Genomic DNA, 13,777 nt, shown 5'->3' on the forward strand with positions numbered 1-13,777 from the left:
AGAGCCTAAGGCTGCCACCTGTTTTTGTGAAAAGTGTTATTGGATTTCTGATCTTGTGTTTACATCTCACCTGAAAGATGCCCAAAATGAGTGTATATTTCAAATGAAAGAATTTGACTTAAAGAATTAGTAAATGGTAAAAGTCTCATTGACATCAAACAGAGCAAAATTAGGCCAAAATCGAGCACTTCTGAAAATCCTACTGTAGAATCTCTGACAATAGAGCACTATTTTAAAAACCTGTATAATATTAAGTACATTTTATTAACACACTTTAATGACCATAGAGTAAGCAGCATCTGAAATTGTGGGGCAAAGGCACTGGACTATAACCATTTTTCCTTACCTTTAACTGTCCTTTTGTTGTTTCCTAATTGTTCACTTTTTATTTAACGGGCCTTTAATCCTGAAGAAGAGTCTACCTCTTTTGTTAATTTTGATTCCTGAGAGCTGGGGCTGTGAATGTATTACTGAGCGGTTTGGGAGAGATTACAAGTTTCAAATCATTCAAGGAACTGATGTGAGAGTCTAGAAGGTGACCAGACATTCTCAGGTTGCTGGATCAACTGGTTTAGGAGAATGCAGCAAGATATATAGGTTGGTTAGTTGAAAGGGATGGTTAGTTGAAAGGCATTCAATATTCTTAGCTCATTGGTAGAATTGGCTGGAGATAACAGAATGTGATTAGAAGTTTTCAGGCTGCAGATCCAAGTGACAGAGAGGAGAATAGAGCGTGCTTAGAGGTTCTCAGGACACTAGTTGAATGTTCGTAGTGGAGAATTGCTCTGAGGTTGCTGACAGAGGGAAAGAGTTCTTAGGTCACTGGTGGAATTTACACAGGAGAATGGGATGTGATTAGGTGTTGAGACCAAATGAATATATATTATTATTATTATTTTATTAATATTCACTTCAATTTCTTTTTCTAGGCAGGTATCTAGGGCTTTTTTGCTTAGTGGTTCAAAACATTCATAACTTAGCTATAGTTTTCAAATCTTTTCTGCCTGATTTTGAAACAAGTTCAGATTCTATGGCCATAATTTGGCTCCCACAAGTAATTGCAGACACAGCCAAATGCGTTCATGTGTCTTCTATACCCCACTGCACTCAGAAAGCAGGCAGTTATATGGATAGTGCCACTTAGTTGCAGGTGCAAAATTACACGTACAGCATCAGAAGTTGGGTTCAGGCCTTTTGAAAAATCAGACTCTTCTCCTTAGCCTAGGCAACAGAAAGGGTCAATTTGTTACTGTGGAGCAGAAGATTGTGAAAGCTCTGTGCTCACCAGATGTCACCAGATCTCCTTGCCAGATTAATTATTGTGTAATTCATAATTGTCAATCTGCACACACTCGCACACGCACTTGCTTCAGGACCTCCTGTTGGCTTATTGAGATCATTTCAAGAATGGTAATGCTAAATGAGGACACTGACTGTTATAGAACAATTAACTTGGACGGATGGTTATTAAACGGGAAGTTTTGCCTAAACTTCTATGGAAAGTGATGGGTTTGCTGCTGCTGAGGTGGAATCAATGTTGACACTTTTATTTATTGGATTTCAGGTTGGTGCACACTCATGATTCATGTATTCTGTTCCCCGTTCTAGTCTGTGTGGCAATGGAGCAAGGACAGAAAGGTTTGGTAAATAAAGTCTGTTTACTGTAATTCCACTACATGGATGATGAACACAGCACTATTTATTCAGGATCCAATAGGTGCAGTGCTTTGCAATCTGCCTGGACTCTGATTGGCCAGCATGTTCAATGTGCTCCTGATGGAAGAAAGGTCCAGGCCGGCTCTAACGATTTAAGCTCTCTCTTCTGTGTCAGATGGAGAACGTATTTAGTTTGATTTGTGCTTTCCTCAGTCAGGATAGTTCAAACATGCCAGGTTGGTTGTAGCTATAACAAATTTCCCGTTTGTCTCTGCAGGGATACAGGCTTAAGCAGTAATCAGGGACCCAAGGCAAGGTTCCTTCCCTCTCTCCTCATTATAGAAAAGTTCTGGACATACCCTTCCTTTTATCACCCAGCAGCTGCGGACATCAGAAGGTTGGCTTCTCTTTCTGCTGTGTCTGCAGCAGTGACTTCCATTCCAGGCAGCACTGTGTGCACTCATGGACTCTAACAGGGGCAAGCATCGGTGGCAGAGCACTTTTGGATGAGTAGTGGGCTGAAGGAAACCCAAATGAGACTACAGCTTTGCCCATTCCCCAATGCACTATTCCTTTGTTCTTTGGCTGTAAAACAAGAGTTGTCTGTTCCACCCTATCACTTAGCCTGTGGGTTAGTTGATATTATAATTGCAGGGTGATAGACTGGGATTAATGAGAGAGTCAAGTAAAGTCTGACGGGAAGTGAAGCTTTCATGGGATGAGTGTAACGACATGGGTTCAGACACTAACAACACACAATATAGAGACCTCACCCCATATTCCTTCTTGGCTGCTAGAGTCAGCACAGGTTGGTCTGCTGGAGTGTCAGTCATTATATTAATCAGGAACGGTCTGGGGCAGGCATTGTTCAACCACCGGGCCTGAGCTGTGGAATTCCCCTCAGGGGCCTTGAGGGAATTGCATTTCTCATTTAGGTCAGGAGGTCTGTCTATGACTCAGCTGAGGTCTCTTTTCACGTCTGCTCTGCTCTTATGCTTTTTCCATTCCTCTAGCTGGTTGGGAAATGATTACAGCTGGTCAGAGTTATTTTGACGAAAGGCTTTTTAGTGGAAAGGTGGCATTTCAATGGCAATAAAAGGTACTCAACAAAGGCTATTCAGCACATTAGTGGTAGATCTAGAAATGGAACCCAGATCTCCTGCCTCAGGTATTCTGAGCCTCAGATATTCTGCTGCCCTCTGTAAATAAAGCCATGCATAGATCCCTACAGGTAAAGGATGTTCCTCCACACTATCAACACTGACAGCTACCAGGAAAATCTCAGTGCACGTGGACCAGTAACATCCCCTCATGGCCCTAATCCTGTGACTATGGGCTTGTCTACACAGTGACTTACTGCACAGCATGCCAGGGTGTGAATCCACAGCACAAGAGCTCATCAAGTTTTAGTCACAGTGTGGATGCTGCTATAGATGGATGTCAGCGCATGCTAGGGAACTTTGTATGGGCTGTAGCAGGCTCCACACAGTGGCTTCCGGTAGATCAATACAGCAAAATAAAACCTGCGGCAATAAGTCTGAGGCTAGGTCAACGGACTCTGGCTTGTGGTACGGGGCTAAAACTAACAGTGTAGATGTTCGGACTCAGGCTGGAGACCCTCCCCCTCGCCAACTTTCAGAGCCTGGGCTCAAATCCAAGCCCAAACGTCCACACTGCAATCAGGTGACCTGGGCTCTGCAACTGGCTGCCACAGGCTGTTTTTTGCTGTGTAGATGTACCCTTCATGCCCAGCAGGCTAGAGTGCTGTGGAGTCACACTCTGGCTTGCCACACATTCAACTGCCCTGTAGGCAAGCCCTTAGGAACTCACCCCAGAGAGGACAATTTGATGCAATCTCAGGTTTTGCCAATATTTGAAATGTGTCTTGAACAACTATTCAAGGGGCAAGTAAATTTGTGGTCTTGGAGTATCTGAGTCTTGCCCTAACTGTTGAACAAACGTCTCCTGGAAACAGTAGGCTACAGGTGGCTGTGGGATAGTGCATTGGATTTGGCCCTTTGTACAAGTCTGCCCACTCCAATGCAAATTCCAAGCATGATGTTTGGGTTGCTGGGGCCATCAATTTTTCAGCACACTGGCCTTTCAGCCATCACAGCCACATGCAGCCTTTCAGATTGACCTCTCCCCTATTTTTACAAGCATAATAAATATCACAATGCAGTTATCATGTAGCAATAACTTGATTTCATGGTATGTAAAATATTAACTACGTTAGATGTGTTATGCCATGGCTTCTTAGGTACTTTTAGTGATAACAACAAAATCACCTTGAGAAAGTCATTCTGTAGCATCCACTTACGCTAGAAGATAGACCTTATCAGTGTGTGCGGGAAGTACTGAAATATGTGCTATAAAAGCTATATTGGAAACTTGTGTGAGATAAACAAGTTCTTTTAAAGGGAGCTGATCATTATGGGAATATTAATGGGTTTATTTAGCTTTATGGGACCTCTATAAAATAAATGGTGGGGTTTGGTTATATAGCCCAATCCTCCAACCTTCCTCACATGTATAATCATTACTCACATAAGAAGGTCCATTCAACACAACAGGGCTACATGGGTGAGTCGGATTTCCAGGATCAAGCCCCAGGTTTGATGGCTGCAAAAAGTTCCTTACCGATTGTAGTGTAGAATTCAGCAAAGCTTGTTTCCAGCTGATTTCATGACTGGCGTGCAAAGACGGTGGACAGTGAGATTTCTTCTGCATGCTGCAATCATTGCTGACATTTCCTGATACGCCTGTGAATGGGCAATAACGTTTAGGTGTAACTCAAGTGTAGGTATCCTACACCTGCAATACAATCATAAAAGGCAGGCTTTGGAGCATCTGATCTTCTGACATCTGCCTTTAGATAAGAACAGCCCAGGGTTGGACAGAAATGGCGCCAACCCCCTATGGTAGAATACGGCAGTCTTTTAAGGGGAAAGGATGGCCCAGTGGTTGGGCACGGGTTTGGGATGTGAGGGACTTGGGCTCAATCCGCTGCTCTCCCATGGATGTTCTGTGTGAGCTTGGGACACTTAGCCTTTCTGGACCTCAGTCCCTTATCTGTACAATGGGGATAATAATGCTTCCCTCACTCCCAAGGGGGTTGTGAGGAGAAATATGTTAAAGAGTGCAAAGATCAACTGATGAAAAGCCCCATCTAAGAAATAGGTATTATCATTTTTTAAAAAGAGAAAGTGCTCCCCGTGTTGTTGAGGGGTCCAGGTCTTAGAAGAGATATGTACACACAGTACTTAAGCATTACACAATATTCCAGTGACTCTTTTGCATGGGAATCATGCAGTGTATGCTGTTATCCCCTGCCCCCCAAAAAGGGGAAGACCTGCACAGCAAATTCAAATGCTCTAGAACCAAATACTTTATTTCTGAACAGGGTAGACAACAGAAAATATTTATCCTGTCACTTATTGGTGCCTTTCACCTTCTTGGCTCTTAATATAGTTGGGTCAGGAGGACAGGCAAGTGGCTCTATCAAGTGCCCCTTCTTCTCTCTGTACTGACAAATGCTGCAAGGGCACAAATTCTCCCCCAGTACCTCCCAGAGCCTCAGGGCTTTCACCCTCCGGGGTGCAATGGGATTTGGGATTTTAGCCCATGGGGCACAGCTGGGCTCCCACAAGTTTGACAATATTTACTGGAGCTCTGCTCCGGACGGCTCTAGCTAAATTTAAGCCCTGATGCAAGGCCTTCAAGATGTACCCAGTTTCCACTTGGCAGTAAGAAACTGGTGTGAGTTCTGGAATCTCCAGTCTCATGACAAGGCTGGAAAACAACCAGTAACAGCAGCTTTCTTCCACATCAAGGAGGGTCTGGAGGGAGATACTGTTTCTTTTCGTAGTATAATAGTTTCCTTAACATGAATTTTCTGTCTGTGAAATGTGCCCTGGAGCCTGAAGACTTCTCTACAGCCCAGGTACATCTTGGGCAGCCTGCACTTCCTCTCCACCATAGTACTTTAGCCACCTCCAAGGGAGTTTGGTCTCCATATCTACTCAGTCTTTGGCAGGGCCGGTCTTAGGTAAAATGGCACCCTGGGCATACTTGCATTTTGGTGCCCCTGGCCTCCGTGGACATGGCACCCCCCCCATTGCCCCTGGCCCCCAAGGGCTTTCCACGTGCCCCACCCTGCCTTCCTCCCTATCCCCTGCATTGTGCCCCCTTTGCCCCAATGCCTGCTCCCCCCTTCTGCACCCCTAATCTCTACACCCCTTCAGTCCTACTCCCTGCACCTCTCCACTGAGCCCCTAACCCCTGCACTGTGCTCCATTCACTCCTACACCCTGCACCTCAGCCTGAGCCCCTAACCCCTGCACTGTGCCCCTTTCACTCCTACCCCTGCACCTCACCCCCTGAGCCCCTAGCCCCTGTACTGTGACCACTTTTCCCCTAAACCTTGCATCCCCCTCCTGCACCCACATGGGGAACCTGACCGGGATGCACAGAGCAGCTGACATTGCTGCTCGCTCCCACACTGGACTGCTGCCCCTCCACCCCGTGCAGCCCTAGGGGGCTGTGAGAGAGGGTTAGCAAGGAGCAGATGTCAGGGCTTCCTGTATCCAGGTCACTTTCCCTGTGGCAGGAGAGCAGCAGCTCCTGATGCTTCAGAACAGCCCAGGTGAGATGTGACCTGGATACAGGGAGCCCTGGTGTGCGTGTTGGGGGGACTGTGTGAAGGAATGTGTTGTGTTGAGGGGAGTGTGTGTGTGTGCCTGAGTGGGTGAGTGCACTGTCTCTTTAAGAAAGCGCTGAGAGCCAGGAGCCTGAACTAGGCTTATTCAGACACAAGCAGCTGCCAGCAGCTCTGGACCCAGAGAGGCAGCAGCACACACAGATTCCCCTGTCCTGTCACTCCAGCTTACCGGAAATTGGATACACGGGTGCAGGGGAGAGGGACACCTCACCATCAGCCCCCCTCCGCAGAGCAGCCAGGAGATGCTCCCAGTCCAGAGTGGCTAGGGGCAACTCCAGGAAGAAGGCTAGGTGGGGGAGTGGGGGAACACAGGAACAGCAGCGGCTGTACATGTGGAGCAGAGCAGAAGAGGGGAACCCCTGCTCCGGAGGAGTCACTTGGCACCAAGGCTGGTCGTCTCCCCCGCTCCCCTACACTGCTGTTTGCCTACCTGCCCTGCCGCCTCCATCAGCCCAGCTGGGAAACCCTGCGCACGGCACCCACTTGGGCGGGCACCCGTATCGCCCACCTCAAAGGCCGGTCCTGGTCTTCAGTCTCTACATTGAGACCCCCCATAAGAGCACCAGTCATTTTTTTTTCCTAAAAGGAAGAAATCCCCACACTAATTTTACTCAGGCTGCCGAATGGAGGGAAACATTTGGTCACTATGGCCCAGATCCTCAAAGGTGCCAATGGGAGTTAGGCACCTAAATACATTTCAAAGGCTTGTCAGTCATTGCCACTCATCCACTCTGATAACATCTTAGTCTACACCAAGCTGCTCCTAAACAGTCTGGTATTTTAAGGACTTGAGTGGCTTTTAAGCAAAACCTTGTGAAATGCCTTTCCCCCCCCCCCAGTCCCTCCCCCCCCAAAGAAGAAGACAATGAAGTAAATAAGATAAATAGGAAAGCACAACTCTTTCCATAGACTAATGAAAAATCTTCATGGGTTCTGCCATTTTATTCAAGTGCCATCCAGCTAATCTTTAGAATACTGGTATCTTTTAAATGGATGGTTAAAGGGATAATTAGGAGAACATGGTTGGGTACAATATTATTTAATATTTGCATTGCAGCAGCTCCTGGGAGTCCTAAAGAATATTTTTTACAGGGGGAAGGATAGCTCAGTGGTTTGAGCATTGACCTGCTAAACCCAGGGTTGTGAGTTCACTCCTTGAGGGAGGCCATTTGGGGACAGGCCCTGCTTCAAGCAGGGGGTTGGACTAGATGATCTCTTGAGATCCCTTCCAACCCTAATAATCTGTGATTCTATTGTGCTAGCTACTGTCCATACATACAACAAAAAAGAGCCTGTCCCAGGGAGTTTACACCATATAGTTATATAATATAAACTTGCAACGTCCAAGGGGGTTAATATATTATATTAAGAACTGCAGCAGAACCCTTGCTTACTAGAGTTAAACCTAGTCTGCCCATCTTAGTCATCCTGTTATGTAACCAAAGGGAGTTTTGATTTCAAACATGTACATAGGAGTAGGTAGAGCTGTACTGTACTATTGTTATGTGCTAAACCTTGCTGCTCCCTGAGCTTTAAGAAACCATGGATTGAATTTCTGAGCCATTCTGTGCCAAAATCTATGAACTGTCAGGATACTGTTGAGTCTTTGCTCAGCATCTTTCCTCGCATATGCTTATTGCACTGATCATTCGTTGCTGCAGAAAGTCCATAGCGTGTGAGCAGAGTTCAGCAGGCTAAAATAATGCAGAAATTAAAGGGAGCTGTAATTCTCAGCAAAGCCACTTGTTACTCCGTTATTACATTACCTGCTTTCTGTGCTCAGAGCAGAACAGACTTTTTTCACAGCTAGTTTCTGTTTGCAAAGAAAGGGAGTTTGTTTTTTTCATTGGCTGAGCTTTTATTTACTAGCCAAGCCCCGTACAGTTAGAGCATTTTATTTTGCAGAGCATCCTGCAAACAAATTGTATCCCAATGTGCTTAACATAGGTCAAGGTTCAAGAGTTGCGAAGTCTGGCTGAGCAGTGGGAAAAAATGTATTTGCAAATAAATTATTTCAAAGAAGTTACCCCCGGTTTGGCAAATGAGCCTTATGAACCAACCGCCAGAGGGTGAAAATTCCATTTTGAAAACAAGAATGGCAATTTTCAACTGAATCTAGGGCTGGCCAGAAAAATTCCATTATATGAAAAATGTTGAAGTGTCAGAATTTGATTTCCTCCCTCATTGGAAGGAATCGAGCCCATTTGAAATTTTTCATGAAAAAATATGAGACCCTTCCAGAAGAGCCAACTCACCTGGCGAGTGGAAGATCTAAACATAAATGTCTCATCTGCAGAGACTTTCACTCAGGTCTCCCACGTTCCAGAGGAGCACCCTACCCATCGGGCTATAGCCTCAGGCTTTCTCAAATGCTCCCGTTGGAGTTCTTTCTCTTTGCATAAATAATTAAATATTCAGTAGGCTGGAGCAAAAGATACTGACTCTAGCCCAGCAGCTTGAGCACGCACCCGGGATGATAAAATGTCAGCCAAGCAAGCACTTGGGTTTCTCTGTGTGAGCAGAGTATGATGCTCAGCATTATAAACAGGATTCCTCTGCGGTGTTTGGCTGCTGTTATTGAAGGCAGTAGCTCTTCCCATTGGAGATTTGATGCTTAGAATCATAGAATATCAGGGTTGGAAGGGACCTCAGGAGATCATCTAGTCCAACCCCCTGCTCAAAGCAGGACCAATCCCCAACTAAATCATCCCAGCCAGGGCTTTGTCAAGCCTGACCTTAAAAATCTCTAAGGAGGGAGATTCCACCACCTCCCCAGGTAACCCATTCCAGTGCTTCACCACCCTCCTAGTGAAAAAGTTTTTCCTGATATCCAAGCTAAACCTCCCCCACTGCAACTTGAGACCATTGCTCCTTGTTCTGCCACTATTAAACAGTGCGGACCCAAAGCTGTGAGGCTGTGATAAACCCAGTGCTAGCAGAACACTCTGTGAATCAAGGAACCCCATCCAAGGCCAGCTGTGATTTTCTTACTGCTTTCAGTTGTAAAGCCAGGTATCAGTCCATTCATTTTCTTTTGCAGCACACTGAATGGTAGAGCCCAGAGCTGAAAGGTCAGTGCAATTTTATCCAGCAGCTGAGAGTGGGTTTCTCTATCTGTCTAGAAAGAAAATCCTGGCAGACAGTGTGATACTTTCTCAACTGAGAAACTTTCACAAGTGTCTGAACAAGTTGCTGAATGTCTGACAATTTATGACCTGGGAATTGTTTCCCCTTGTGTACGAAGGGAAGAATGTTTCCAAAAGGGAGTTATATTGCTGTTATTAATGGGATGCTTTGAAATGTTCTTGCAGCGATCATTTGTGTGTGTCCTTTAACCAGAATTTGAAATAAATCTTTTCTTTATTTACTTCCTTAGTTAGGCACCAGCATCCTCTTTTGGTAGATAGCCCATTGAGTAGGAGAGATCTCTGCTACAGAATGATCATCACCATGAACAAGTTTGTTGGTCTTTTACAGAGTGGGTTAGAGAATCCATGGGTTTCTTTAATGCAGTGATCATAGAGGTGGTTGCTACTCTTCCTCAACCCCAAGCCCATCACTGGGAAATCATCCTGGAGACCAAGTCCCAGTACCAGGAAAAACAGTACAATTGTTGCTGGGTTCTCCTGATGCAGAGGCCCAGACTGGATTTTCAATTGTCACATGTGCAACTAGAGGAACATGGCCAAGTTCTTACCCTTTAAGGACCATCACAGACCTCACTGCTTTCTGCTCCAAGTGCAAGGCACACTTCTTTGATCTTGCCTTCTCCACCAAACACAGAGCACCACATCTTTGTATTAAAACAACAACAAAAACTACCTACCAAAACAAGATACTCCACTGCACACGCTTCTCACTCTGGGGTGAGGATGAGAAAACAAACAACATGTGGCAGAGATGTAGCCACATTTCTTAATGCGCTGCTGGAAGGGAGCTCAGATACTACGATGATGAGTGTGGATAAGACTGTGTATAGAACAGGATAGAAATAAAGAAATGCTCCATAGGCACATCACACAACATTTCTCCCAGTGGTGTGAGTATGGCAATAGGGTGATGGGGATACAAACCACTGAGAAATGTGACCACCTCACACAAACCTTAAACAACTTCCTATTTATTTCAGGGTCCCATTCAGAAGTCTCTTCCCAGATTTTCAAATGTTCCATGGCATTTCTGCATCAAATCGCATGGGCTTATAGCCTGATCTACAGGCCATTGAAATCAATGAAAAGATTCCCATTGACTTATTAGGTCTTTGTATGAGGCTCTTCATCTCTCTCTCTGCACTCTTGCCAGCTTGCTCTGCTCATCTGGCACCATCCTTTCTTACTCTTGCTCGCCACTCTTACTTCATGAGCTGCCTCCTCTGCAGCTCTTGGCATCTGGACCCGCCTGCCTGTATTTCTTCATGTTGTCAACTCTTGGCCTTATCTTTTCTCCCTGCCTCTGATTTCCCACCCACTTCTACTCCGATTTGTATGAGACAAGGTGAGAGAGGCAATATCTTTTATTGGACCAGCTTCTGCGGGTGAGAGAGACAAACGGTTGACTCTGTGAAACACTTTGGAGATAGTTTGGGGACAATGGGACCCAGGTACACAAGTTTCTATTCCTGGCTCTTCCACTGACCTGCAGGGTGATCTTGGGGAAGTCGTCATATCTCTCTATACTCCTATTTTCCCTTCCACCCTTGGCTATTTTCTATTATCTATTTAGATTGAGAGCTCTTTAAGGCGGGGGTTGTCTCTTACTGCGGGTCTATACGGCACCTAACTCAATGGGGCTCCAATCTCAGTGGGAGACTTTAGGTTCTACCATAATACAAATAATAAATACCACTGGAACTACTCCATGTGGGTGCAACGGTCTGTCCATATGGATTTAGTAGCAGAAGTAGGCCCTAAAACTGTAGGGCATTGTTACATATGTGCTCTCCTACAGGTAGGAAATGCTGGAACACTCATTGGAGAAACCATTGCTTCTGGTAATGTTTTTTCCCCCTATGCAACATACTCATAAAATTGTTACAAACATTAAAATAACTATTTAAATTGCTGTATGCAGTGTTGTGGTAGCCATGCTGATCCCAGGATATTAGAGAGAAAAGGTGAGTGATGTAATACTGTTTGTCGGTGAGAGAGTGGTCCAATAAAAGATATTTTATCACCCACCTTGTCTCTCTACTTAAACTCTTGACAGTTTGAATAGTGTGTCTTTATTGATTCATAAAACAACTAGCAAATTGCAGAGTTCTCGATGATAGTAAATAGCCGTCACCAGTGATGACAGGAAACGGCAATCTCTAACTCATCCCATGACTGTCGTTCTTTCTCTCTTTGAAGCTGTACAGAATGAACGGGACAGGATTAGCATTCGCAGGAGTAGCTATGAGGACAATGGATCCCTGTCAATCACTGTACTGACCCAGGCTGAGGCTATGGCACAGCAGGTATGAAACACATTGACAATCATTATTAGAAGGGTTTTATGGCCACTTCGGACTGTGAACTTGTCCAACTAAGCAAGAATGAGTCTACTCAGTCCTTGGATGGCACTTAAATGGAGCAAATATTGCAACAGGAAGCAAATATTAATGATTTTCTCATGTTCACTCGGTCATTGCTGAACCAGTGCCCAAGCACCATTATAGGCGGTGTTGTGCTACTGGAGGTGCCATATTTCAGATGAGACACAAATCTAAATTCCTGCCAACTTGAAGACATTAATGATCCCACTGCAACTATTGCAAGAGTTGGGCAACTAGGTCAGATCCACAAAGGTAGTTAGGGTCCTAACTGCCACTGAAATCAGGAAGCCTAAATTGCTTTGAGGATCTGGACCCTAGCATCTATGTCCTGGCTAAAGGTCTGAGCAGTTACATTCTACCTACCAATTCCCCCTGGCGGTCCAGCAGGATACGGTAGTCTTCTGCGCTCCTTAGCCTAAATTGCTGCATTGTCTTGCTCTCCACTTCATTTGCTTTGTTTCACCCCAGAGGTGGCTGCATTTCAATGCTGCATGAAGAAATTCCTATAGGTGCAGTATATAACCGGTTAGGAACCTAGGCTTCCCTCAGTATAAATGCAAGATCTGCAAATGTAAGAGCATTATTAGGGTAACAATCATAGAAGAGCAAAGAGTTAATAAACTGGGATTTAAACTCAACGCTCCTATCATCTTCTCCTCCCTCCTTTCCTTGTCCCTTACCACATGCTCCAAGGTGCAGTTTGATTTAAGAAAACAACAACAATTAAGAGCCTCCTTTTAATTTCCAATACAAATAGTCCTTTTCTTCCAGACATATGGTGCAGATTTTCTTTAAGCATAAAAATGTTTTCACTTCTTCAAGAATTGCTGCATTCACAACATGCTCTAGAAAGCATTGCCTTTCAGGGCTTGTCTACAGGCGATGTTAGGGCCCGGGCGTGAATCTGAAGTGTGATAACGTACTCATCAAAGGGCACCGTGGAACGTTTAGTAGGCTGCAGTAGTGCCCACAAGAAACATTACTGGGTGGCAAGCTGGCACATTGTAAATTCACACCCTGGCTTGCGAGGCCTGAACAAGTCCTCAGTTAACACTGCTGGGCCCATTTGTTGCCACTGACCTTTGAAAAGAGATAGGGAGATTGATGCATGGGGATGTATGTATTTTATAACAAACTGCTGATTGGGAAAGTTGGGTGAGCTGACTGAGCTGCTTCTTTGGGTCTGCCATATTAAATAATTGGCAGGGGGCTCAGATCCTGTGCTTTTGAATAAAAGAAAGAAAATCCCTTCGTCAAGTCAGACGAGTCGGTTGTAAAACCACTGCTGCTCAAGTCACTAAGCCTCTGTTGTGACACAGCACCACCCGGTGGAGACTGTAAATATTCTTGTGTCATTAATGTTCAACATTGGATCAAACATACAGTTCTCTGCAAATCATTGTGAATGTCAAACGTTATATTTGAGATAGGACAAAATTAATGGCTTAATAGAAACCCCGTGTTAACCATAAATCCCATGATATGTAGGAAACACTTATTACACTCTACTTGACTGGGCATTTTGTTCAACAAAGCAGCACTTAAGCCTGTTTTACATACAAATTCTGCTTGTTTTTCTTTCAGTACTCAGCTCTGAGTCCAGTGCACAGTGCTGATATTGCCATGAAGAAGGTTGCCACCATCAATGATGTGTGTGAGTCCATGAAACAGCAGCTTTTAGCCCTTGTGGAGTGGGCAAAGTATATCCCAGCATTCTGTGAACTTCCACTGGATGACCAGGTGAAATAGGGCTCTGTGTCTGTCACTCCCTCAGTCCATTTATATTTAATGTATTTATTTAATATAAACATATAGTCCCTGCCCGTTAACATCAAACTGAGTGATATTCAATAGAATTCACCATGTAG

General features: G+C 44.9%; 1 protein-coding gene across 1 annotated transcript in view; it reads left to right on the forward strand.

Moving 5' to 3' along the window:
- The window catches only part of LOC115660315 (hepatocyte nuclear factor 4-beta-like), a 40,728-nt gene that overhangs the window by 16,312 nt on the left and 10,639 nt on the right, over window positions 1-13,777 (forward strand). The window contains exons 5-6 of the mRNA XM_030581609.1: window positions 11,725-11,831; window positions 13,494-13,649. Of these exons, the coding sequence (XP_030437469.1) occupies window positions 11,725-11,831; window positions 13,494-13,649 (263 nt within the window). The remainder of the gene's footprint in view (window positions 1-11,724; window positions 11,832-13,493; window positions 13,650-13,777) is intronic.

This window comes from Gopherus evgoodei, chromosome 12, assembly GCF_007399415.2.
Source record: "Gopherus evgoodei ecotype Sinaloan lineage chromosome 12, rGopEvg1_v1.p, whole genome shotgun sequence".
In the NCBI taxonomy this organism is placed as follows: domain Eukaryota; kingdom Metazoa; phylum Chordata; order Testudines; family Testudinidae; genus Gopherus; species Gopherus evgoodei.